Source organism: Mastacembelus armatus, chromosome 17 (genome assembly GCF_900324485.2).
Source record: "Mastacembelus armatus chromosome 17, fMasArm1.2, whole genome shotgun sequence".
In the NCBI taxonomy this organism is placed as follows: domain Eukaryota; kingdom Metazoa; phylum Chordata; class Actinopteri; order Synbranchiformes; family Mastacembelidae; genus Mastacembelus; species Mastacembelus armatus.
The window spans coordinates 4,212,812-4,237,482 of NC_046649.1; the positions used below are offsets into that span (position 1 = coordinate 4,212,812).

Sequence of the window (24,671 nt, forward strand, 5' to 3'; positions counted from 1 at the left end):
AATTGATTAATACTTGAATACCAAATATTTTTGGGGCAAAAATGCTACTAATTATTTCCAGCTTCCCATATTTAAGTACATTTCTTGGTCTTCTTTGGGTTTTGGACACTTGGCCAGACAAAAGTAGATACTTCTGTCAATTTAGAGTGGGGGAAGCCAACCCTGGTCCCTCTGTGTTCTATTAGGAGTGGAAGGGCATAGATGGTTGGAAAACAAGCACAGCAGTGGCTCTCAAAGACCAGGGTTGGCTACACTTGGTTTAGAGCTCAAACATTTTTAGATTTAGAAAAATATTGGGTTGGAAATAGTGATTGTTTATTGTATTTTTATTATTTATCTGAGGTTTATTTCAAAATTAATAGTTTAGTCTTTGCAAGGTCATAAAATACTGATTTTTATCTTCACAACCTCAACCTAAATACCTTGTTTCATTTGTACACCAAGCTAAAAGTAATGCAGTCAATCCAGTAATTCTGCTGTATGATGATTTAGGAAGATGTAATCTATGCTGCTGTTGAATTGTGTTGTAGACTGACAGGTGTTTCTATTATTTTATCCAACCCATTTCTCTTAGTCATGCTAAAGAACAGAAACATCAATCTGTATAAGGCAGTACTGTTCAACAGCTGGACAAACTACAGCCTCCAAAATTATCAAAATTCAAAGTTTGAGTTAACAGCTCTCTAAAACATTTTGAACAAAAATCGAATGTTTTCATCTTCAGGAAGGAGAATGCATTGTAGAACCACATTCATTTTTCTAGGTGTATCTAATAAACTACCAAATCAGTGTGTATAATGATTATAATGATCAAACTACTGTAGCAAATTCTCAGTTTTATTATTCCCATTTTTATTATGGTGATATTTTTTGTGTGAAGCAATATTATCTTTTCACCATGATTTCAACTGAGTTGTTGAGTAACTCGGATGAACTTATTTCTCCCCATGTTCCCCAGCATTCTCCCACGGACCCATTAAGTGATGCTTCAGTGATGGTTCCTGACAGGCCAGCAGTTGGCGCTGGTGCACCCGGACAGCCTATCAGCACAGAGCAGACCAGCAACCAGGAGACTAAGCCAAAAAAGAAGAAGAAAAAGAAAGCAAAAACAGTACATGGAAAGGAAGAAGAGGGAGGGAAGAAGGCAGTAAGAGGAAAAGGAGGAGTAGAAGTGGAGGAAGATGTAAAGTCAGAATTTCCTGCATCAGGAAATGATACAGGTGAACGTATTACTAGCACAGGAATTGTAGAGGGATGTTCACCACCAGTGGAGGAGAAGAAAAAGCGGAAAAAGAAACCAAAGGAGAAGACAGAGGGCAAGGAGCCCAAAGAGCCCAAGACTCCAAGAACGCCCAAAACACCCAAGACCCCCAAAGAGCCCAAGGAGAAGAAAGCAAAGAGCTCCACGCCCAAGACCAAGACTCCCAAGAAGACTAGGTAGGCGCAACATTACATGTACTCACTGTGTTTGATTCATGTTTGGCTGTTTGTGCTGACAGAAGCAGCAGTGCAGTAAGTCAATTCAACCTTCGTCAACTACCAAGTCAATTGAAGAGGGCTTCCTCATTAGCTGTTAACACTTCTGTGTTATAAGATTTATAACACAGAAGTGTGTGCGTTTAAAAGTCCTAGAAGCAATGAAATGAAGCAAAGAGCATGGACTCGTAGACAGAGGGATCCTAGAATCAGTCATATTCTTTCTAGATATTTAACAGGGTTAAAACCAATCTCAACATAGTTTTGCGGATCAGGTGAAAAGTAACATTAACTATCTTCTAGTCTTTTTTGTATCACATGACAGTGTAACTTTTGCTGAATGGCAAGTGGCAGCTAAAACTGACACAGAGCAGTAATATAATAAGGACAAAGCTTAGGGGGGTAGTCTTATTTATTCTTACTAAAGGATTAGACTGAATTCTGTTATATATTTTTCTTTTCTGTCAACAACTGCATTGCAGAAACAGGTGTCACAGTCAGTCTCAAGTAAGTCTTCCCTGACCTGTCTGCAGCACTGAACCCAGAGCCTATTCATCTTTACTGTAAACTTCTGAAATCAGATCATAAATTCATAATGTGAGTTCCATGTGTTCATGCATGTGACTGGAAGGTGGACCAGCTATAGCTGTTCACTGTAGTTTTTTTTTTTTTTTTCTTCAATCTACAGGAAAAAACAGTGCATGCATTGGACTTTTTATAGTGGAAAACATAAATACACATTTGGTGCTCTAGTGAGTTTTTGGGGCAGTAGGACAGTGTATGTGGGACTCTATAAAATAATAAACTGTCATCCAGTACAACAAAGTGGTTCATTGATATGTTTTAGTACTGGAAAACAGTGTAGCTCTATGGCACAGAGGGATAACATATACTGTGCTTTGAATGTAAACTGTTGGTTTTGATCTTTTCATATTGATAAAAATACTTCAACTATGTTTGACTATTAAACACCTATTGTAATTTCAATTCCATACTAGCATGCCACATTCAAATAATGGTAAGATAAGATTTTTCAACTTCCTGAGCAGGATGTTCTCAAACTAGATTGAACTTCTAGCACATATCAGTGTTTATTGAGATCCGCTTTGGGTCATTTTGTTCTCTCATGCTTTGTCTGTTCACGTTGTCCTTACAGTATGTCAAATCTGAGAGATCAATGGGTAGAAGCAAAGAGTTGAGGTGCTTTCACTGTGAATGAGGTGTCTCACTGTTGCCGTGTGTGCTGGAAGTGATTGCCTCTTTTTATTTTACTTTTGTGGCTTTGGTCTTCTGTGTTAGTGTTAAGTTGAATTGCTGCATTCTGAGCAATATCTAGCTGTGTGGAAGGTTGTGTCATTACTGCATGCTCAGACTTCCACAAACTGACATGTGAAAATGCTGGAAAACTAGACAGTTGATGTTCTCAAAGAAGGTGATTGAGCAAGTCTTCTCACCTCTAGCTAATGCCTTTCAGGAGATGGGTGAGCATTACTCCATAAAATAATGAGGCACTGAATCTGGGTTTCATGTTTAAAACTGATTGTGTGGATGAACTGAGGAAATGTGAAAAGTGGGGCTGTCCCAGGCACACAGGGAGGAGACAGGAATGATACAGGAACAGACATTAAGCTGGATTCAAAGAGCAGATCAGGCAGAAGGCAACAAGTAGGTAGTAGTAGTAGAATTTGTTTTCAGATGAGTATGAAATTGTGATTGACATTTCCCAGGTCTCAGTTAAAAGAAAAAAAAAACACAAAGCAGTGAAAAACCAGTGTGAAAAACCATAAAGAAATGAAGAAAAGAGAGTGAATGTACATGAAAGTGACAAGGAGGTAACTAGTAGACAGGTGGACATGAAACATGTCACTCTGGGAACTCCTTCATAATGATCAGAAAACTTTTGCAGGAAACAGAGGGAATGAGGTCACTTAAAGTTTAACAATTTTCACAAACCTTTCTTGAAAAACTGCTCAAGGAACTACCAAGTCTGATTGGCGATGTGGAATAAATCCATCTGCAACTGATATAAAGATGTACAGGATGAGCTAGTCTTTGAATCTGTGATTAGATGTGTGTATGCATTATTTCTTTTTTCAATGATTTTGTAACTAAAAAAGAAAAGAAATTTGCTATCTTGGCTTTTGTGAATGCTGTTATTGACATGGGTGAATTCTGTCTCTCCCAGCCCTCATTCTCTCTGCCTGCCTGTCTCTTTTGGCTCCTTTCATCCCAAGGATGAGGGAGGGCCAGAGCAGCAGGCAGGGGTCAGAGGTGGGGGATGTGTGTGTGTGTATGCATGCATTGGCCACTGGAAAGGCATTGGGGGTGGGCAATGTGGTGGACCTGCAGTGAGGGTGGGTGCAGCACTAACAGCCTTGTGTGTGCGTGTGCGTGTGTGCACGTGTCTGTGCCTGTGTTGGAGGAGGGGCTGTTAGTAATCTTTGGCAGAAAATGGCGTATAATGAAGGGCATGCTGCTGACCAATCTGTAGCCACAACTGTGTGTGTGAATGTAAAGGAAATGTGGGGGGTGGGAGGGGCAGGGGAATCCATTCTTAGCTCTGTGTGTGTGTGTGTGTGTGTGTGTGTGTGTGTGTGTGTGTGTGTGTGTGTGTGTGTGTGTGTGTGTGTGTGTGTGTGTGTGTGTGTGTGTGTGTGTGTGTGGGTAAACTAGCGCTTATCTGTTGTCAGGCTTTCCTCCATCTTGAGTGGCGGCCCGGAGCTCCCAGGTTAATTTAGCATAATAATGGCTGCCGGCCATTCACTGCTACTCTAAAATGGTGGACCGCTGCAATCAACCAACTGTCTTCTTTTATTCTTTTTTTCTTCCCCTTTCCCCTCCCTCCAATTCCACCTCTTCCTGCTGAAGAGTGTATCCTTTCATCTTTTACTCTCCACTGCACCCTCCCCATCATCCCTGATCTTTGTCTCTTTCTAATTTAAGTGTGGTGTTTCATTTTATTCTGATCTTCTATGTTGTACATAAGTGTATTATATTTTATTGTTTTGGCATAGTTATCATGAAGTTCAGCATTTCATTAGTCATCCTGATAGAAAAGTTGTACAAAAATCTATGGGTCACAATGGTCTTTAATTACATAGTGTTACAATGTAGTTTCAGGCCTTGAAGTATCATTTTTCTTTTTTTTTTTTTCTTTTAAACATAATACAATGTTCACCTCTAAGTAGTTGTTTGTGTGCTGCTTTTCTGGTAGCAAGGCTTGATTTCTAAATCTGAAGAATTCTCAGACTACTATGAAAGTGCTTGATTTTGTGTGTTTAAAGCTAAAAATAATATCCTGTCTTGGTGTAGAGACAACCCTGTGTAAGGCTTCTGGCAGATAGGTTTGATTGCATTTATGTCTTACGATTCCCCCCAGTGGGTGGAGTAATAAGCCCCAGGCTCAAGAGTTTCTTATGTGGGCCACAATATGTTTTCTTTGCAATTGTATATTTGCATCTGTGTATGTACAAATAAGCCACAACAGAGCAGGCTGAAGCTTTTGCGTAATTTGTGTACCCAGGATGTTGGGCTGCACTGTTAACCCTTTGAACATTGTTTGGTTGTCACTTCCTTTATTTGCAGTTTGTGGCATTTTCACAACAATTCTTACAATGTTCACTGGGCATTTTTAGAATAAGGTAAGGGGCTATGCATTTTAAAAAAACAAAGTTTTCCTTTGCACAGATTGTAAGTTTTGTGGCTTGTATGTCCATAGGCTGTCAACACACCACAAATCCATGAATGGATAAAAGTGTGCTGGTGATCCAGGCGCAATAGGACCATGTTGATAGGACCCTCTGTGTTTTACTCATAAAATGTATCATGAGTGTAAAATATGTACATTTTTGTCATCTTGTTGTTTTGAGTGATGTACATATGGAATGTAGTGTTACAGTAGACTGGGTGCTAGCCTAGGTTTCTTTGGCCTACTGGGGAGACTGAGTTGCACTGACTCGTTGAATAGGCTGGTGGCTTAAAATGCGTCTCAGTATCAATGACAAGTAGTTTGTGAATTGGATCTTAATGAAGAGACAATAACTCGAGATCTCAGATATATTCACCATTATTAGTCAGCTGTTTCAAAAAGGTGGACATGTGAGTGATTCAGAGAGAATCAGGTGGTTTACTTATTCAGTCAGCTCACTCTCCCTTTGACCTTGCCTTCTTTCTCCATCCTTCTTTTCCCTATCTCACTCGCTCACAGTCCCTGTCTCTGTCTTTCTCTTTGAGAGCAAGAACATCTATAAATAACCCAGCTCTCAGCTGCCACACCCTTTCCTCTGTGTGTGTGTGTGTGTGTGTGTGTGTGTGTGTGTGTGTGTGTGTGTGTGTGTGTGTGTGTGTGTGTGTGTGTGTGTGTGTGTGTGTGTGTGTGTGTGTGTGTGTGTGTGTGTGTGTGTGTGTGTGTGTGTGTGAGTGAGTGTGAGAAGGGGTATTTGTTTACAGTACACACAAAGAAATCAGACATGTATGCAGGCAGCCTGCTTTTGCATATCTGCAGACATGCGTGTAATTGAAGCACTTTTTGAACATCCTCAGTGTTGACTTCCTGCCATTGGTATTGCTGTTTGTAGCTGTGGGACATTTATGTATGGGGGTCCAGTGATATGTTTCATCAGAGCACTCTATGATGTCTGTTACCCTCCTCATATTTTTCTCCACTGTTCTGCTTTGGGTCTTCCTGTTATGGTGTCTTCCCTGATTTGAAATGAACATCTCCTCTCTTCTCATTCACACTGGATGGATTAAGGCAGGGGTGTCTAACTCTGGTCCTCCCAGGCCACTGCCCCTGCTTGTCCTCTGTCGCTGCCCTGCCCACTGCTTACCTGGATCAGATGTGTTCAACCAATCTGAGGCTGGGAAATACCAATTCACTTTTGTCTTCCCCTGCTCTATGCTTATCTGAGATGGTATCTTCCAGCTTCTGATTGACTGAAAACACCTGATCCAGGTAATCAGCAGTGGGTAGGTCAGGTGGGTATTCTGAACGGGTTAAAATGGGCTAATTGAAAACTCAGAGTAGTTTAACTCTCAGTTGAGGGAAATTTAGTTTTCTGAGTTTTCATTTAAACTCACCTACAATTTAAAAATATATATATATATATATATATATATATCTTATATATATTTTTTCATACATGTTACATACATCAATACACATCTAGACATAAACCAAAGCACCATTTCAGTCAAGTTAAGGTGCCTTTTTACTCCTAAGTGACATGTAAAGATATAAGGTTAATTTTGAATTAAATATTTATTTTCTTCTAAAAATTTGCAAACATAGTACATTATACAACTGCATTTTAATTAACCAAAATAGTTATGTATAATAATCTCTATACTGAACAGTCAAAATTCTTAAGTGTTACAGGAGAACACACCCAATTTGGTCAACTCCAAATAAATAAAATAAAATCCTGCATCTTGAATCTACAACTGAAATATTAAAGCTTTCACATTTTACATAAGAACAGGATCTAAATTATTTGGTCACTTCCAAATAAATGAACTAGGTCTGTTGTGCAGCAAGTCTCACTCTTGTTTTAAAGGACCACCAACACTTGCTTGGGTCTGGGACTGTAAAGTCTTGTGTTTTACGTGCTCTAGAGGAAGGCACTGCTTTAGGTGGTAAAAATGTTAGTGGTATTAGCTCTTTTTTTCGTGGAACATTCATATATTCTTGTCAAATATACATCTATGTTTTGCAGTGCGAGCTACTCTACTTCTTGTCTGAAATATCGCTAGACTGCTGAAGTCCTCACACTTGCTCTCAACAATGGTCTCGTCTTTTGAGCCCTGGGCTGTGTCTATTTGGGTCTTTCATCATTGACACTGACACTCGAGTTGTTAACATTTTCTGCTCTGTTCATCTTCTCTTTAATCTGGCCACCCACACCTGACCTACTGGCTTATACGACGACAGCCGTTGGATTCCGCCTAAATAAATAAAAACATGACACGTCCCACCACTTTTTCATCTTTCAAACTTACACATTGACTTTAGCAACAATTTTGTCCCATACCAATTCCTTCTCTTTGCCGCTGAAGCTGTGTTGATTTTTGTGAAATGTGTTCATGGTTGTTGTCAGAACGCATAAGAATGTTCGATTCCACTTGTCTTGAGAGCTTAGCCCCTTTTCTGCTGAATCATGGTATCTGAACTCCACTGATGGTGGCTTTTTATATAGTCCTTGTTCACACAGTTAAGTCTGAGTTAATCACCTCAGAGTTGGCTGAACTGATTCTGATCAGCTCTTCTGGAACCGAAAACTGAGGGTTAATCAACTCAGTTTAAAGTTCAGTTCAGTTCTGCTTCTGGAGTAGACCCCAGGGTTCGTCGACCCCAGAGGGTTAACACATGCAGGGCAATGGCCCTTGAGGAACATGGATTGTACCCACTTCGCTCCTATGAAAGTTGCTAAGCAGAGCAGTCTGCAAAACTTGTTTATGCCTTTGGATTTTGAAAATTTGCATGTTCCACAGACTGTGCATTTTTCAGGCTACAGAACATCCACATTAGCATACTTCTCCACTTGAGCTGAGACTTTGAGCAGCAAGGCCATGTGACTTCCCATTGGCATTTAGCCTCATATTGAGACATTAATGTGCATCCCAATTCCCTTTTTTTTTATTAGTCCTCAGTCAACCTGGAGGTTGTCCTGGTCTGCCTTGATCAGAAATCAGTTTGTGATTCCACATTTCACATGCAGGATTGAAGGAAAGGGCGTCTCATATCTCTTAAGACATCTTTCTCTAGCTCCTCTGTCCTTGGTGCTTGTCTTTTTTGTTATGTGGATGGGACTAAAATAGAAGGAAAAGACACAAGTGAGGAAAACATGAATGGATTGGGTGGAATTGGGTTTCTCTCATTTAATGTTGTGTCACTTTGATACCATCACTTGTTGGTGAGATTTTCTAGCAAAATGAGCACATCAGTAATCACGTCACTCCTCACTGGACTTACCAGAGCTTCATGTGTTTTTCAGTGTTTTAGAGGTAGCCACTGTATCAGTTTACCGCTGAAAGAAAGTAGCACTTTTCCAGTAGAAAATATCAACAAGCTTAAATTAGCCAATATAATTACACCTTCGCCCAGCAGCAGGCTCCCTTCTGTATTGTGTGAGAAATGAGGCAGATGAGGAAATATTGTTTCTTTGGCTACAACACACTCCTTTAATGGCTGAACACACAGGAACTGCCACAATAGTCAGCAAACTTCACCACCGCAGTTCTCAATACTGGTATACATCTGGTAACAGAACGTGTCTCAATTAGCTTTGTGGTAACAATTCACAGCCCATATATTCCCTCTGTCTCTCTCTCTCTCTGGAACAAAGTAAAATAATGAAGAAATTTACAACTAAACATTAGCCACTTTACAGGGATTTACTATGAAGTATCATATAAGCTCACACAGTCAAGAACACACAGAGTGCGCACTGTATCACACTGATCCACTTCACTCGTTCAATTTCAAAATGTAAGTGAATTCGTAACTCTCCCCTTATCACCTAACAGGGCATTATGACTGTCTTTCAACAATAAAATGCATTTAATCTAGTGTGAAAGGTAACTCTGAAACAGCATGTGGTAGACTGGCAGCTTATGAGGCTTTTCCACTAGGACTACTCAGCTCTACTCGATTTTTATTTTTTTGGGTTTTCCATTACAGGATAGTACCTGGTGTATCAGGTACTTTTTTTTTTAGTACCTCCTCAGCCGAGTTTCCCAGCATGTTATGTGTGATGTCAACAGACTGACGGCCACCGATTGGACAGTGAAAGTGACTCATATGGCCAAGTATGGTGACCCATACTCGGAATTTAACCCATCCAATTGAAAACCCAGTGAACACACACACCGTGCACACACACGGTGGGCATGCTGCGGTGCCCGGGGAGCAGTTGGGGCAGGTCTGGTGCCTTGCTCAAGGGTCTCACCTCAGTTGTGGTATTGAAGGTGGACAGGGCACTGGCTATTCACTCGGTGCCACCGACAATTCCTGCCGGACCTGAGACTCGAACCTGCAATTTTCAGGTTACCATTGCCGTTAGGCCACGACTGCCTAAGGGAGTGACATCACTAGAAGAGTCATGAGCACAATGTCCAACTGCAACAGCGACCGTTTTTTACATTTTTAGTCTTTAGCGGCAAAATGGGTAACGCTACTCTCAAAACACCGTGGTCATATGAGTGTCGCATATAAAGGACATCACAGCAGTTTCAGGCTGCCGTCTTTTGACAACCCCGGCCCACGTTGAGGTGGTACTCAATTGTAATGGAAAATGATCAAAACTGAATCAAGTAGAGCTGAGTAGTGCTAAAACTATATAATGTAAAAGAGGTATTATTAATCCAGTTTAACAGGAAGGAATAGAAATAAAACATACAAATGGCAAGTGAAATCTCTAAATCCACTACATTAACACCTTAAGTATACTATGATAAATCACTAACAATAACATGAGGTGCAAAGGGTTTAATAAAATGTATACACATTGGTCAGCAGTTAACCAGACAAAATGTTGGACAATCAAGTGAGTGGGGACAGAGAGGGGGCAAGAGACATAGGGAGAGTGGATGAGCAACATAGGCACAGTGGAGCTGAGAGAGAGATACGGTAGGCATACGGTACTGGAGAAGGCAAGCTTATTTTGGTCAGTGTCAGGCCTGGCACATGTAGTTGACTGTATCAAATAGCTTGCCTCCAGGTGCTTGAATTAGTCAGATAGTTCTAAAGCATATGCTAATTAGCTATTTGGATATTCAGAGCTAGCATCATCTTACCTGTTGTCAGATACAGCTGAAATCTGTGTTTATCAAAATAGTCATCAAAATCAAGAGGAAATATAAGAGCAGAAATAACTGTGTTCAGCAACTTAACATGCATTTGATTAATGAAACACGAGTGAACTTGTAAGTACAGGTTTACGATCGATCTAATGATGTGATACTGCTACACAGAAGCAGCATATTTAGCAGAAGATTTTTAATGCAAACCAGTGATCTTATGAGGTTATTGTCACACAAATGAATTTGTCCAAAAAGCTCAAGCATATGGGTAACACCAAAGTAGACAGAAAAACAAAAGATGGATTGTTGGAGAAGACGGCTGTGGTGTTAAGACAGCAGAGGAAGAAGAGGAAGCAATGGACTGAGCATAAAAAGTTGGAGGGGTGAGTAGCGATTGAGAAGTGTAGTGAGGCCATGAAGGAGCCAGGAGGAAGAGAGGGGAGAAGGCAGCCAAGTAGAGAAGTGTGTGTGTGTGTGTGTGTGTGTGTGTGTGTGTGTGTGTGTGTGTGTGTGTGTGTGTGTGTGTGTGTGTGTGTGTGTGTGTGTGTGTGTGTGTGTGTGTGTACATGCATGTGTGTGTGGCCAGATGGCTGCAGTGTGTGGCGACCAGCCAGAGGAACAGGTGCAGGTCACATGACCAGCCGTTACCACGGAGATGGTGATTGCTCTTGGCATGAGGATGAAAGGAGAAGGGCCCCAGGGACAGAGAGGGGGCAAGAGACATAGGGAGAGTGGATGAGCAACATAGGCACAGTGAAGCTGAGAGAGAGATCCAGGCATACGGTATTGGAGAAGGCAAGAATTGAGGCAGTACACACTCACACTAGGAGTGATGCACAACTGTTGTACATGATGTACATTTTATGTTATAGTAAGTTAGTAGAGCAGATTATCTCTTTCTGACCTAAATGTTTACATTTTTGCTGCCAAAATGTACTTCTACAGACAGATTATGATTATTTGAATATGATTTTTAGGAATTTCTTGAAGATTAACAAAATGGTGACCCTTCTGTAGTGAGTCAGTCTTTGTTGTTGCAAGTTTGTTTTAGTGTGATCTTTCTGTACCATGCTTGGGATGGATCAAAAAGGTGGACTTCTTGTGTGATTAACCACACTCAGAATGGCTTCTCATAAGTCACAGGTTAAATTAAATCATGAGCTCTATTGTGCTATGCAGAAGCGCTTCTCTTCAATGCAAAAGTTGCTTTATGGTGATGTTAGCATGTTGTGCAGAAGTGTCAATGTGGGGTAGTTGGGAGGGTGATACTCAAGCATGGTACAAGGCGACTGTACCTAGTGTGAGTATGTAGAGGTTGACCAATTAATGGAGGTAGTTTGTTTGTTTTTTGTTTGTTTGTTTTTTTTTACAATTTCTAACATAATCTGCGTTGGATGGCGACTTGGTATATTAAGCCAATTAACAGACAGGCGCATTCGTGGCAATCAAGACCCAGCTCTAGTTTAGGATGGTTCCAAATTTTCCAGTTTATTGACATTGTACACCTTCTTGCTTTTAATTAATGGAATACTGTGTTCAGAATCAGCTGCGTTGATGCTTAAAGCCTGTGTAGGTCTATTTATTTTTTTACACAACAAAGATTTATATAATTTTTATTTTAAATTTTTTTATATATGTACAACAACCAGGTTCAGGTGAGAAAGTGAGGTCAAAATGACATTACCTGACAGCATTTCCCACAGCAACCTAATATTCAATTATAATCATGTCATAAATCAATATGTGTCAATTCATAACTCTTATCAGATTAGAAATTCTGTATTTGAATGTTAAGTTTGCTATTTGGTTGACAGCACAAACAGGGAGAGGGGAGGAGACAAGGGGAGAAAGCAGAATGTAGATGCCAGAGGGAGCACTGGGTGCAAGGTTCTGTATAAATGTCAAATGCTGCTTAGCAGCCAAGCACCCCGAAAAGTCTGATCATAGAATCAGCCAATGTTTAGACAGAATATGCTAATACCCAGTAAAAGAAACATACAGACTTAACATATCACCCAAAAAAAAAAGAGAGAGAGATGGGCCTGATCCGATCCTGTATCTGTATTGGGTCTGATATTAACAGAATTTGCTCATCTGATATTAGCAACTGGTCCGAACCTCCTGGCCTTGATTTGCAAAGATTTGTTGCATTATTTCGCAATTTCGTTCTATTCATTTATTTAATTTTGAGTACTTTGGGCCTCCATAATAACCCACCACTGTCTTTCACATCCTTTTGTTAACCTTAAGCACAATACCAATAACAATACTGATGAAATAAAATTAGAAAGAGCTCCTGTATCAGAATCTGCATCGATATCAGCGGTTATGTATCAAAATCAGATCAAAACTGAAAGATGTGGATTGGCCTAACTCTTTTTAAAAAAAAAAAAAAAAAGTCAGCATCAGCCATCAGCTGCCCCGATTTCTAAAAATGGGCATTGGCATTGTCCAGAGAAAAACATACATTGGTTGATCTCTGAACATCCCCCAAATTTCTAGGGACTGTTGGTATTTTTACCAAGATGAAGTAAAAAGTACAAAAGGTAGTTTTTTTTTTTTTTTTTCCTGTATGATATATAGATTTGATCTGAATTTCATATCTTCTGATGCTGATCCAATTTTCAGGTTAAAGGGTTGTAACCACAGGTTTCTTGCGAATGTTTTACACTAAATGGTAATGGATTTAAGTGTATTTGAGGATTCAGTAAGCAGATTCTAAACTTGATTTGGTTGCCAGCAGCATTGGTTATTTGAAAATCTGCATTTTTTTTTAAAAATTGCCTTTGCAATATAATTTTATTTAATATTAGAAATTGAGTTCTTAGTGTGTGAGAGATATAAGAGGGATGTTGTATGTCCTCTTGCTTTCCTTTATTTTGTGTATGTACAAACACTTACAGATAAAGCCAGCTCCTCTTGCTTTCCATGCCAGAGATTGGAGGAGGCCTGGGGGACCTCTCAGCCCCTTCCCCTCCTCTCTGAGCTTCTCTATTTCTCAGTCCCCCTGTCAGTCTGCCTGTCTCCCTTTCTCACTCCCTCACTGCTTCTCTTCCTCTGTTCCTTTATCTATCCTGCTCCCTCTGCCTCCTTGCAATCTTTCATCATATTAACCCCCTGTGTGCCAGAGCCTGAGGCACACTAATGATTTCTAAATGGGTAAATCAAACATGGTGCTCACCCTGGGACAGACAGATGTGTGTGCACACATGCACGCACACACATTTAATGCCTTATAGTATGTAAAAGAGACATTCAAAGTCTGACATTTTACACATTTTCTCTATGGTGTAGTTTAAAGTTTTTTTCTTTTTCCTTACAGCAGTAAGAAGGTGGAGTTGGAAGGCGGGACTAGTGCTGCTAAGAAGGATTCTAAGAGGAAGAGAGAGTCATCAGTCAGCGATGATGTGGAGGTGAAGTCTCCAACTTCCTCACCTCCAGAAGAAGAAGAAGATGATGGTGTACAGGTACAGTACACATACATGGAAAAGTATGTAGTAGATTTTAGAGCTTGTTCCAACCTTCAGGAAGCACTCAACTCCAGGAAGTATACAAAGTCAGGGCTGCTATTGAATTGGAGCACTGCTCCCAGAAGCCTAACAAAAAAAGCAGAAGACCATAAAATCATTGCAGGTTCTGCAGTGACCAAGCCTGTTGAGAATAAAAGGCACATAGCCAGCAGGCGTCTACTGTTTTTGCCTTGTTGACAAACTGACCACACAGGCCCCTATGCCAAGGCCACATTATGCATCACCAAAACCTTTTTAGTTACTGGATATATTTTTAAATAGGCTTTGCATTTTCAATATAATTTTCAAATGTTTTTCCACCTCCAACTTAGCAGTTAAAATGATCTGTATGGAAAATGTATGCTTTATAAGTGCCGGTTAGGTATGGAACATGCTGTTTTGGGGAACAATCAGCACTGCACTACATTTCTCCTCAATCAGATCCATTTTTATGTGGCAGTTTAATTATGTGAGCCATGTAAACAGAGTAGCATCTGGCTATTAGCTGCACAAAGAGTCGTGGCTCTCATTCAAATAGGAAAAGACCTCAGCAGCAGTATGTCCTGTTCACGACAGCCTGCTACAGCAGGTTTTTCCACAGCCTTATTAGTTGGCAACATTTTCAGCCCAACAAATTGGTTGATGTTTTCTTCAAAGTCAATATGGATAACATACTGGACCATATGGAACAGAATAATGAATAATGGAAATAAAGTCTGGCTTGGAGAATGAAAAGCACATACAGTACACCCTGTAGTTTCTTCTCTCTTATTTTATGTTGTTCAATATAGTACAAAATGTGATGGTTTGTTTTTGTTAAGTGACTTGCCTTTTTAGATGCATAATATTTCAATGTTTGTTTAAAAAAAAAAAGGTAAATACATGAAAAATAACTGTGACTGTGTGAAATTATCCAATAGTTACATTGGATGTTTCCCAAAACCATAGTTGGATTAGGTGGGATGTAAATATCTTTCATTGCTTTCTATGTCCATCAGAAACGTCGTTCCAGCCGTCAGGTAAAGAGGAAGAGGTACACTGAGGATCTGGAGTTTAGAATTTCTGATGACGACGACAGTGGAGAAGACTCATCAGCACCAAAATCCCCATCTTCATCATCCCAACAACAGGTACAGTTTGGTTTACAGCCTATGGCCAAAGTCTGAAGTGAAAAATCCCTAAATATGATAGGGCTCAATATACTTACATATTTATATAGCTTCTATAAGTGTAATGACCAAGTGCCCAGGTTCGAAACTCTGGTAATGTAGGTTGTATGGTTTAAGAGAGATTTAGTATGAGCACCTGGATCAGTCTGGTGATTTCAAAACATTTGACAGGCTGGATGAAGCTACAAAACTGTTATTTTGTGTTTTACCAGGATGTGGCTGAAGCTGAAGGGCCTGTTGTGGAGAAGATCATGGGCCTACGCACCTCCAAAAAACAGGTCAGATGCACAGAGGGAGAGTCATGCAAAGAAATGTGCACACGTGCACTCCATAGTCAGATTCATCTTTAACATCTTATTAGCCACTCCACAGTTGGCTTAAGTAAACTACAGACACACACTCACACAACACTCACTTTACTTGGTAAGCAGAGACAAGTGTTCTCATTTAGTGTGTGTGCTTGGTGCTCTTAGCACGCAATAGCGTACATTCATCTGATTGACTGTGTGTGCATGTGCATAGCTGACTTTGTTTAAAATGGCTTGTCGAAAGAAAGCTCATCCCTGAGCCAACACATGCGTCCACATACAGTTACCTCCAACTTTCCCTTGCTAGCCAGCTGCCACTAGGTCACCACCCCATGTATGTACACACATTCATACACTTCCATTCAGAGCTGACCCTGAGCTTGGCTCGCAGCCAAAACCACAAAGCTAGCTACGCCAGACACCAAACTAGCATTTCCTCAGGCAGGGCGTGTGTGATTGATGATTCATGGCATTACAGTTTGCGTGTGCGTGCGCGCGTGCGTGCGCAATGGAAACTTTTTTTTTTTTTTTTCATACACAATGGATGGGAAACAAACATACATAAAAGTTACGTGATTTTTCACAGTTTGTATATTTATTTTTTGCCACATTTGAAATATCAATTTTATACTAATCTGGTTTGAAAGTTAAAGTTGAATTCGTTTATACTTTTTCTCCAAAAAAAAAAATCCATTAAAACATTAAGGTTAAGGTCATTTTTATTTATATAGCACCTTTAAACAACATTAATGCTGATCAAGGTGCTTCACAGTAACACAGTACAATGATAAAAAGTACAAAATTAAAAATGTAAACCAACACCTTAAAACTTCTTAGTTAAAAATTGTATTTTTAGATTTATTAAAAAAGATTGTCAGACAAATTTAAATAGTCTGACAAACTACACTACTCACAAAAAGTTAGGGATATTTGACTTTCAGAATTTCAGAATGCACCTAAAATGTGCTATAACCTTTACAGCTGAACTTAATTTGACCTTCTCTAAACTTTTGAATGCACATGTCCAACTGTTCAATGTTTCAGTACTTATTGCATAACATGCTGTTCTCTAAGAAGGTGATTAACCACAAAAATCACAAGTGTCTGATCCATGACCATCGACCACTAAATGTTCTGGTTCAATGACAGTTCGTATTTAAACAGTCCTCTTCATCATGCTGTTCACATTTTGACATCATGAGACCAAAACGACACAAATTGACAAGTTATTGAGACATTGAAATTTTTTGTGGTATACCCACAACTGTTTTTAGCTTTTGTTTGAGATGAAGAAATTACCATTGCATACTTCTACTTAAATGCCCTACTTTCATGATATAATATCACTGTAGTATGAACTTTTTACATTTTCCATAAATTTCACCTGAAAGTTGAATATCCCTAACTTTTTGTGAGTAGTGTATATATCAAATGAAAGGAGAAAGTCTCACGATTCAAATGGTATAAAGCAATTTAGGATTGAATTATCACAGCAACTAGTTTAAGGTTTAACAGCAGTACAAATATTGGAAAAACGCTAGTTCTTACCTTTACTGTCGTCTTACTTCATAAATCTACTGAAACATCGAGTATTGCATATCTTTTTATTTGTTAGAATCCAGGGAACATAGTGCATAGTGCTTTTAGTCCAAAAGACCTATTATCACAGAGTAAATCCATAAAACCACCTCAGGAAAGGTTTTAATCCAGTTTGTTTTACGGTTAATTTCGTCGTTTATTCAATAAAGATTGACATAGCAAACTTCTGTGAAGCACGGGAGCCCTCAATCAATCTTGCTTGTTATGTTTAACAGCGTAAGCATGAAACCAATAGGAATCACCACTGAGAGCAAATCCCAGTTAGGGGGATAGGACAACTTCTAATGACAGTAGAATCAGCCAGTCACATTGTTTGGCAATGATGACTGACATATCTTGTAGCCAATGAAACTCCAGCCATGTATCTTACTGTATAGCTGACGAAGGGTATGGGGGATTTAAACGGCCCCCACTGCTACAGTAAGTTGCCGTGACAACGGTCGGCATGCAAAGGGCGAAGCTAGAGGGGGAGGGGAGTCATATTTCATATTTTACAGCGTGCAATAGTAAACTGGAAAGCGTTTCCTTCAAATGACACCAAGGTCATCAATATAACCCTTAAAATGTAAAGACAACAGCTAGTTTAATTTGGGTATGTGTTGTTCGGCCGTGTGCCGAAAACGGGAAGAAGTTTAATTCACTAAGACCAACATATCCAACAAAAATAAATAGGCCTGAGAAAATAAATATATTTTCAATGACAATTTGAATGCAACTAAAGAAGAAGATAAGCTGACAGACTGAGGTAAAGACTTCCTAAGCTTAGGGGCTAATACAGAAAAGGCGCTATCACCTTTAGATTTCAATCAACACAATGGGGCGGCTAATAAATTATCTGAGGATGATCTAAGGGATCTCTGGGTAAACTGGAGCCAGACCATGCAAGGCTTTAAATACAAATGTTAAAACATGTACTCAATCCTGAATTTTAACTCGTAACCAATGTGCTAAGATGGGGGTGATATGCTCCCTCTTTTTCTTCCACATTAAGAAGCGGGCTGCAGCATTTTGAACCAGTTGCAAACGTGAAAGGGAAAACTGGTTAACACCAGCATATTAAGCATTACAATAATCAAGCCTTGTTGAAATGAAGGCATGAATAACTGTCTCTAGATCACTAAAAGATAGACAAGATTTCTGTTTACGGTAAACCCCTAAGCTGGAAGAAACTAGCTCTGACAAACAGTTGATTTGCATGTCGAATTTGAACTCTGAATCTGAATTAAACCATTAAAATTTTCGAACTTTGTTTCCTCTAGATTTATTCATATTTGGCCTTTTGGGTTACCCAAAACATTAAATAGTTGCAATACTGAGAGAGACGAATGAAACAATACTTTGCTTCAGTAAGAGGATGTGAAGCAGAATGAGATCCCGTGATGCCTGATATGCCAGTGTGAAACTGGTGTGCAGACTTCTGTGCCACTTCACTAATTCATGCACGTTGTATAACAATGATGAGCCACTTCTGCTCTTTCACCATGCAGTTGCTATATTTGCAGTGATTATTAACCTTTTTTTTCTTTTCAGCTGGAGTCAGGGGAGGAAGTGGAGGTGGAGGAGTTTTACGTCAAGTTCAAGGGCTTGTGAGTAACACCCTAGTTCTATTTCTCTCTCTCCACCTCTTTTGTCTTTCACAGCAGGACATTTTCTTTTTTAAGACCTATTTTCAACAGACGCATACACCCATGGGCACACACGTGCACAACCACACTCCAGGGTGTGTATGGGTCTGTAAGTGTGAAGAGCTCAAACTAATTCTGTCTGAAAACCTTTTCTTTTTTTTTTTTTTTTCTGTGAGGTGGACCACTTGTTTGTGCAACAGATCAACTGTTGAATCAGTAAAACTAGTGGTAGTATCAGTTTGTATACATGGGTATTTTTAGCCATTTTTGTCAATATGGTCAATTATTCAGCTGGCACATACTTCATTCCGGTGTATATAGACCATAGTTACATTGAACTGTGTTGAACCGTCTTAATTTACATCCAGCAGTAACTAGCACACTAATCTCTATTGATTCTTGGGACTAGGGGCTGCATGAAATTATTTTCATTATCAGTTAATCTGCTGATATTTCCATTAGTGTCTGAGTTCAAGGGTGTCTATATAAATGTTGTTTTGTCCAGTTGTCAGTCCAGATCTCAGGTTTCTTATAGAAGGCATAGAAAGTGGCAGCTATTCTATTGAAAGGAACCACTTAAAGGTTAAAACTATTGTAGGGACTGCTGCGATAGGTGACTGCTTATGATGGGGGCTCAGTTAGCAGGAAGAGACATCGGTAGTTCAGGTGCAGCTGCTGACTTTTTGGTGCTGGCTCCCCTCGTCTGTCCATGATCTTGAAAAAAGCACATAAAATGATTAAAACAAAGAATTGTGTAATAGGTATTTTATGTTCACCTTGTGTGTTAATTTACCAGGAGCTGTTGATAATTGAGTTCACTTTTCCAAAAGAAAAAAGTCCCAGAATTTGTTGAAGACACTAAGGAAGGAAACCCAGTTTAGTACATTAACAGGTGTAAAGCAATGAACTTTAATACAAAAGTCTGAGAGCTGACATTTACCCTCAGTTAAGAATAATCAGCTTTTGTGCTGCAAAAACTGCTGTACTCTCTTGCTTTAATATGAGAGGCCTTGGTGTGTTTGTGTCTCGTCTTAGTTCGTACCTCCACTGTCGCTGGGCAGAGCTGGAGGAGCTGGAGAAGGACAAGAGAATCCATCAGAAGGTCAAAAGGTTTAAGGCCAAGCAACAACTCAACACCTTTATAACCGAGGTAAAGCCCAAGCTCTAAGCAACCGTACACTGTACCAAGGAAACTACATACAAGGGTCAAACTAATTGACAACTTAAAATCACTTAGTTTAGAAATGCTGCTCAACCTATTCCATCGAATGGACATTTATAATTTTCTGCAGACAGATCGTCACTTGTACAATAACTGAGCCTGACTGATCAGACTGTACACACAAAAATTGTATAAATGCCACAAGAAAAAACCTGTTTAATAGGGACCACAAAAATGAAATTGAAACATTTTGTTATGGTAAATGTTCAAAACAGAATACAAATGAAATGCTCACACTGCAAGTGATCTGACCTCAACCTAATACATGCTGTAAGTGAACTTTTCATAGATCTATCTTTCTGCTAAACAGTAAAACCTCACCTGCTTTCTCTCCAGATGGATGATGAGCCTTTTAACCCAGACTATGTGGAGGTAGATCGTGTTCTGGACATTTCAGAGAGCACAGATGAAAATGGAGAGGTGCTTTAATCTCTTCCTTCCATATTTCATGGATTTGAGTCTTTTCCTCTCTTTTCTCTTTACACATACTCATTCACCAAAACTGTGTGTGTGTTTGTGTGCAGACGGTGACCTTATATTTGGTGAAATGGTGCAGTCTGCCATATGAAGACTCCACCTGGGAACTGAAGGCTGATATTGACCAGTCAAAGATAGAGGAATATGAACGCATAACAGCACGCACACCTAACACTAAAAGAGTGGTAAGTAGCTCTCTGTGTGTGTGTGTGCGCACGCGTGTGCGTGCGTGTGTGCGCACGTGTGCGGAGATATACACCCACTCTCGATTTGTGGTCCAGCCTCCTCCCAGTAGGCGTGTGTGTTTGTTTATGTGTGTTGGCCTGCTGCCGGCTCCTTCCTTCTCCAGATTTACGGCTCCCTTAGCTGCTTTCTACAAGGCCACGTTCTTGTGGTCTTACACACACCCTGCTCTTGTGGCCAGGCCAAACCACTAACAGTGTGTTTAATGCTGAACAGAAACAGCTGACTGTCTGTGATCATTCCCTCCATTACTTATTTCTTTGTGTCCGTCTATTTAACTACTGCCTACTGTTTCTCCTTAAGGGCCATATAAATGCTCGGTCATGGGGTGGCAGTATTTGCAGGCAGTTACATTTTTAGCTAAACTCTTTCAGGGGATGGTTGGTTGGACTTACAGAAAAATATCTCCTCAAGCTTTAGACAATTTATGGGAGACATTCATCTTCCCCAGAGGACAATCATCCTAATGAGTGAGAATTTGACTTGGAGTTCATAGAACCCTCTAAAACTCAGCATCTTTACACTGATGATAAGAATTAATAAACCTCTGCCATTAAATAACCTGAAATAATTTCTGTGTCTAGGATCGGCCTCCTGCAGCCGACTGGAAAAGGCTAGAAAGCTCCAGGGAATACAGGAACGGCAACGCACTCAGGGAATACCAGCTAGAAGGCCTCAACTGGCTTACTTTCAACTGGTATAATTCGTAAGTAACCAATAACTTTTTTTTTTGTAAGAATTGGTTCTTGCTGCCATCAGTGTGTACATATACCACCTCATTAATAATCTTAAGTGTCCCTGTAACATAGTGCTATGTAGGTTTTCCCACTAGCCCATCCATGTTTTAAATATTTGCTCAGCTGACAGTTTTATTGGGTATGCCTAGCTACAGCCGTGTGAGCATTTTGGAAAATGTAGTCTGAGCTGTTGTTGGACTCCTGCGGTATTTATTTAACCTGTTTAATTGAACTGAAATAATATGGGGTGAACAAAACATGGATCACATCCTTCAAAATGATCATACATTTGAACCAATACATCTTTCAAAACAGTTTCAGCAAATTTTGGAAAACGGTTCTAAGCATGCTTTTCCTTTGTGGGTTGTTTTAATGCAATTCATTGAGTATAGAGTGGTAGGCAAAAAGACAGGTTTATCCATTTAAAATTAAACATTAAAAAAACAAAGTATGCAAAAAGTGAAGCCACTTTGTAAAGTAGGATGACACTTTTCCAGCAGTATGCTGCAATAGTTTTAATATCCTTAAAAGCATTAGGTCACTGGAGTGGAAAACAGATTTTAGCGAAGTTGTCTTAGATCATGCATGTCATGTAAAAGTCTGCACATTCAGGGCCACGGGCGAGTTCGTCTTTGGTACCTGGCAAATAGACACGACTGAGGTCTTACAATTCAGTGATACTGAAATACAAATTATGTAGGATCTGCACTCCACATTAAGTCCACACTTCAGCGTCTCAGTATATGCATATATTTTGTCCTCCACAGACGTAACTGTATCTTGGCTGATGAAATGGGTCTAGGAAAGACCATCCAGTCCATTACATTCCTCAATGAGATTTACATGAAGGGTATTGAGGGGCCATTCTTGGTCATTGCCCCACTTTCTACCATCCCCAACTGGGAACGAGAGTTCAGAACCTGGACCGAGCTCAATGCAGTGGTGTACCATGGCAGCCAGGCCAGCCGCAAAACCATTCAGGCCTACGAGATGTACTACAGAGATACACAGGTAAACTAAATGAGACAGAGCTGCTCACATATCTTTATAAATAACTCCACTCCCATTTGTTGGAGATTGTCCTGGGATTATTAGCTGATGTGGGTTAAGAACAGAATTATTTTTATAATATATAGTATCGAGCTAAAAAGTCAAGCCACTGACATTGTATTTTGTGTTATAAGTCATTCATACTGTTATACATCAGGATTTATGAATCAGTACTTCATTACTAATACTTGAGTAAAGTTTGTTTATATAAAAATAGATTTTGGTTATGTCATTTTTTTTTTTTAGCAGTAGTCTTGAAAATGACCCAGGGCCTAACAATTTAAAAAGGACAATATTGTGTAGAGCTTATGGCAGATGGAGGGCATTAGATACTGTGTGGGACAGCAGATTTAAACACCTTAGTCGGGAGGGTTTGGACACTGCTCTTCTTCTGTATAAACTGTTTATATTGCTTTAGCTTTAACCATGTACTGTAAGCTCTACAACTCTAACGTCTTTGACAGTAACCTCTGCCATAGTGAAACTATGAAGACGATAGTAGTAGCAGCAGCAGCAGCAGGGTCTTTGTTAGCTGCTTGTTCCTTTTCTTCATCTTATACAACTCTTCCATTCTACAAAGCTGTGGCTAGCTATGGGGATAGCTGTCAAATATTTTATTGTGGTGTGTTGTAGTGTATTTGACCAGCTTTCAATACAGTAACCTGAGAGAGACCAAGAGGCCATTGCTGTAACGTGTATCACAGAGATTTTATGTTATTCTTATTGACATTCCATGCCTTCTCTTTGGTTCTTCCATGCAGGGTAAGATAATAAAGGGAGTGTACCGGTTCCATGCGGTAATCACAACCTTTGAGATGATTCTGGCTGACTGTCCAGAGCTTCGCAGCATCCCGTGGCGTTGTGTGGTGATAGATGAAGCACACCGCCTTAAAAACCGAAACTGCAAACTACTGGAAGGACTCAAAATGATGGACATGGTGAGTCACCACCTTCATTTGAAAGTGATGGTCTTTCTAATGTGATATAGTGGTAATTAATGACGAGAAATATAAAGTATTTAGGAATAGGTACTTGTTACAAATTAATAGAAATAAAAATGTTTTGTCTAGAAGGGATTGGTTAGTTGGACAAATATGTAACTCCTCTCTTTTCTGGGGTTAAAATCCTGTAGACATTCTTATTTGTTATAGAAACTCTAGATGTGTCTTTTCTGTCTCTGCTATATCCTCCAGGAGCACAAAGTTCTGTTGACAGGGACTCCTCTCCAGAACACTGTGGAGGAGCTTTTCAGCTTACTTAACTTTCTGGAGCCTGAGAGATTCCTGTCTGAGCAGACATTCATGACTGAGTTTGGAGACCTTAAGACTGAAGAACAGGTAAACAAGCAACACAGTAACAACAGTAACAAATTGTTACTGTAGCAGTAGAAATTGGTCTTTTTTTAAACTTAGCACTGTGTACAAATTTACAATGCAAAGAAGTATCAATGTTGCCTCTGTGTCTCAGGTTCAGAAGTTGCAAGGCATTCTGAAGCCCATGATGCTGAGAAGGCTGAAAGAAGATGTGGAGAAGAACTTAGCCCCCAAGGAAGAGACCATCATTGAGGTGGGACTGTGCTCTGATGATTCATGTCTCTGGATTCAACAGTTCAGAGACATGTTCTCTAAACCAGTCCTGTTAGAATTTGTTCAAATGATAAAAAATGTGTGTAAAGTACAATTACCTGTGCCTGACGTGCAATGCACAGGAGCACAGTATATATTTTTTGACATGCAGTTAGATCGGGTATGGTGTGCTAAGTTTCTGTGGTGAGTTACCATGTTGATGTAAATTGTGAAGAATTTCTCCATTGAAATGTATGAGGACATCACCTCACCCATCTTTGGAGCCAGTCCATGCTGCCATACTTTAACATAGAAATGATTTAAACAGGTCACAACATTATAGTTGTTTTAAGCTTATTTTTAAAGATGGTTTCAAAGTTTATAATAGGTGTGTATTGTCGGGAATGTTCAGCACCTCCACTCTAACCTATCCTGACAATTAAAAAACAAAATGGAAGAAATTGACTGTGTCCAAAATTGTGCACCTACACGTACATGTTCTATGTAAAATGTAGAAAATTCTGTTCTCTGTCACCTAGTGGTAAATGTATACGGAAACATTTACTACGTCTTTCCCATATGTACGGGGATCGATGTTGTAATGCACTTGCAGCTAGTGCCTGCATCAAAATTTCAGTAATTCTTCTTCTCTTTATAGCATTTAATATGGCCTCACGAGCTGTTCTGCTAATAAATGTATAATTTGCTGAAGCATAATTAATTGCTGTCCAGTTTCCATTATCTTTGCTTGTTGGTTGCTAGGTTACCAACACCACCCTCATATGTTAGCGCCCCTGATGGAAATGCATCTAATTCGCATTTATTTTATTTCTTCTTTTGTGAATTGTGAAAAGATTTGTTTCATGTTTGGGTGGAAACAAAGCTGTCGTCA

General features: G+C 39.7%; 1 protein-coding gene across 2 annotated transcripts in view; it reads left to right on the top strand.

Annotated features, from left to right (window-relative positions):
• The window catches only part of chd7 (chromodomain helicase DNA binding protein 7), a 71,245-nt gene that overhangs the window by 24,917 nt on the left and 21,657 nt on the right, over nucleotides 1-24,671 (top strand). For both annotated transcript variants that reach the window (XM_026312655.2, XM_026312653.2), the window contains exons 4-16: nucleotides 959-1,437; nucleotides 13,598-13,742; nucleotides 14,783-14,914; nucleotides 15,166-15,231; nucleotides 18,391-18,446; nucleotides 19,521-19,635; nucleotides 20,044-20,127; nucleotides 20,232-20,369; nucleotides 21,012-21,133; nucleotides 21,932-22,175; nucleotides 22,976-23,152; nucleotides 23,408-23,551; nucleotides 23,682-23,780. In XM_026312655.2, coding sequence (XP_026168440.1) covers nucleotides 959-1,437; nucleotides 13,598-13,742; nucleotides 14,783-14,914; nucleotides 15,166-15,231; nucleotides 18,391-18,446; nucleotides 19,521-19,635; nucleotides 20,044-20,127; nucleotides 20,232-20,369; nucleotides 21,012-21,133; nucleotides 21,932-22,175; nucleotides 22,976-23,152; nucleotides 23,408-23,551; nucleotides 23,682-23,780 — 2,001 coding nt within the window. The remainder of the gene's footprint in view (nucleotides 1-958; nucleotides 1,438-13,597; nucleotides 13,743-14,782; nucleotides 14,915-15,165; nucleotides 15,232-18,390; nucleotides 18,447-19,520; nucleotides 19,636-20,043; nucleotides 20,128-20,231; nucleotides 20,370-21,011; nucleotides 21,134-21,931; nucleotides 22,176-22,975; nucleotides 23,153-23,407; nucleotides 23,552-23,681; nucleotides 23,781-24,671) is intronic.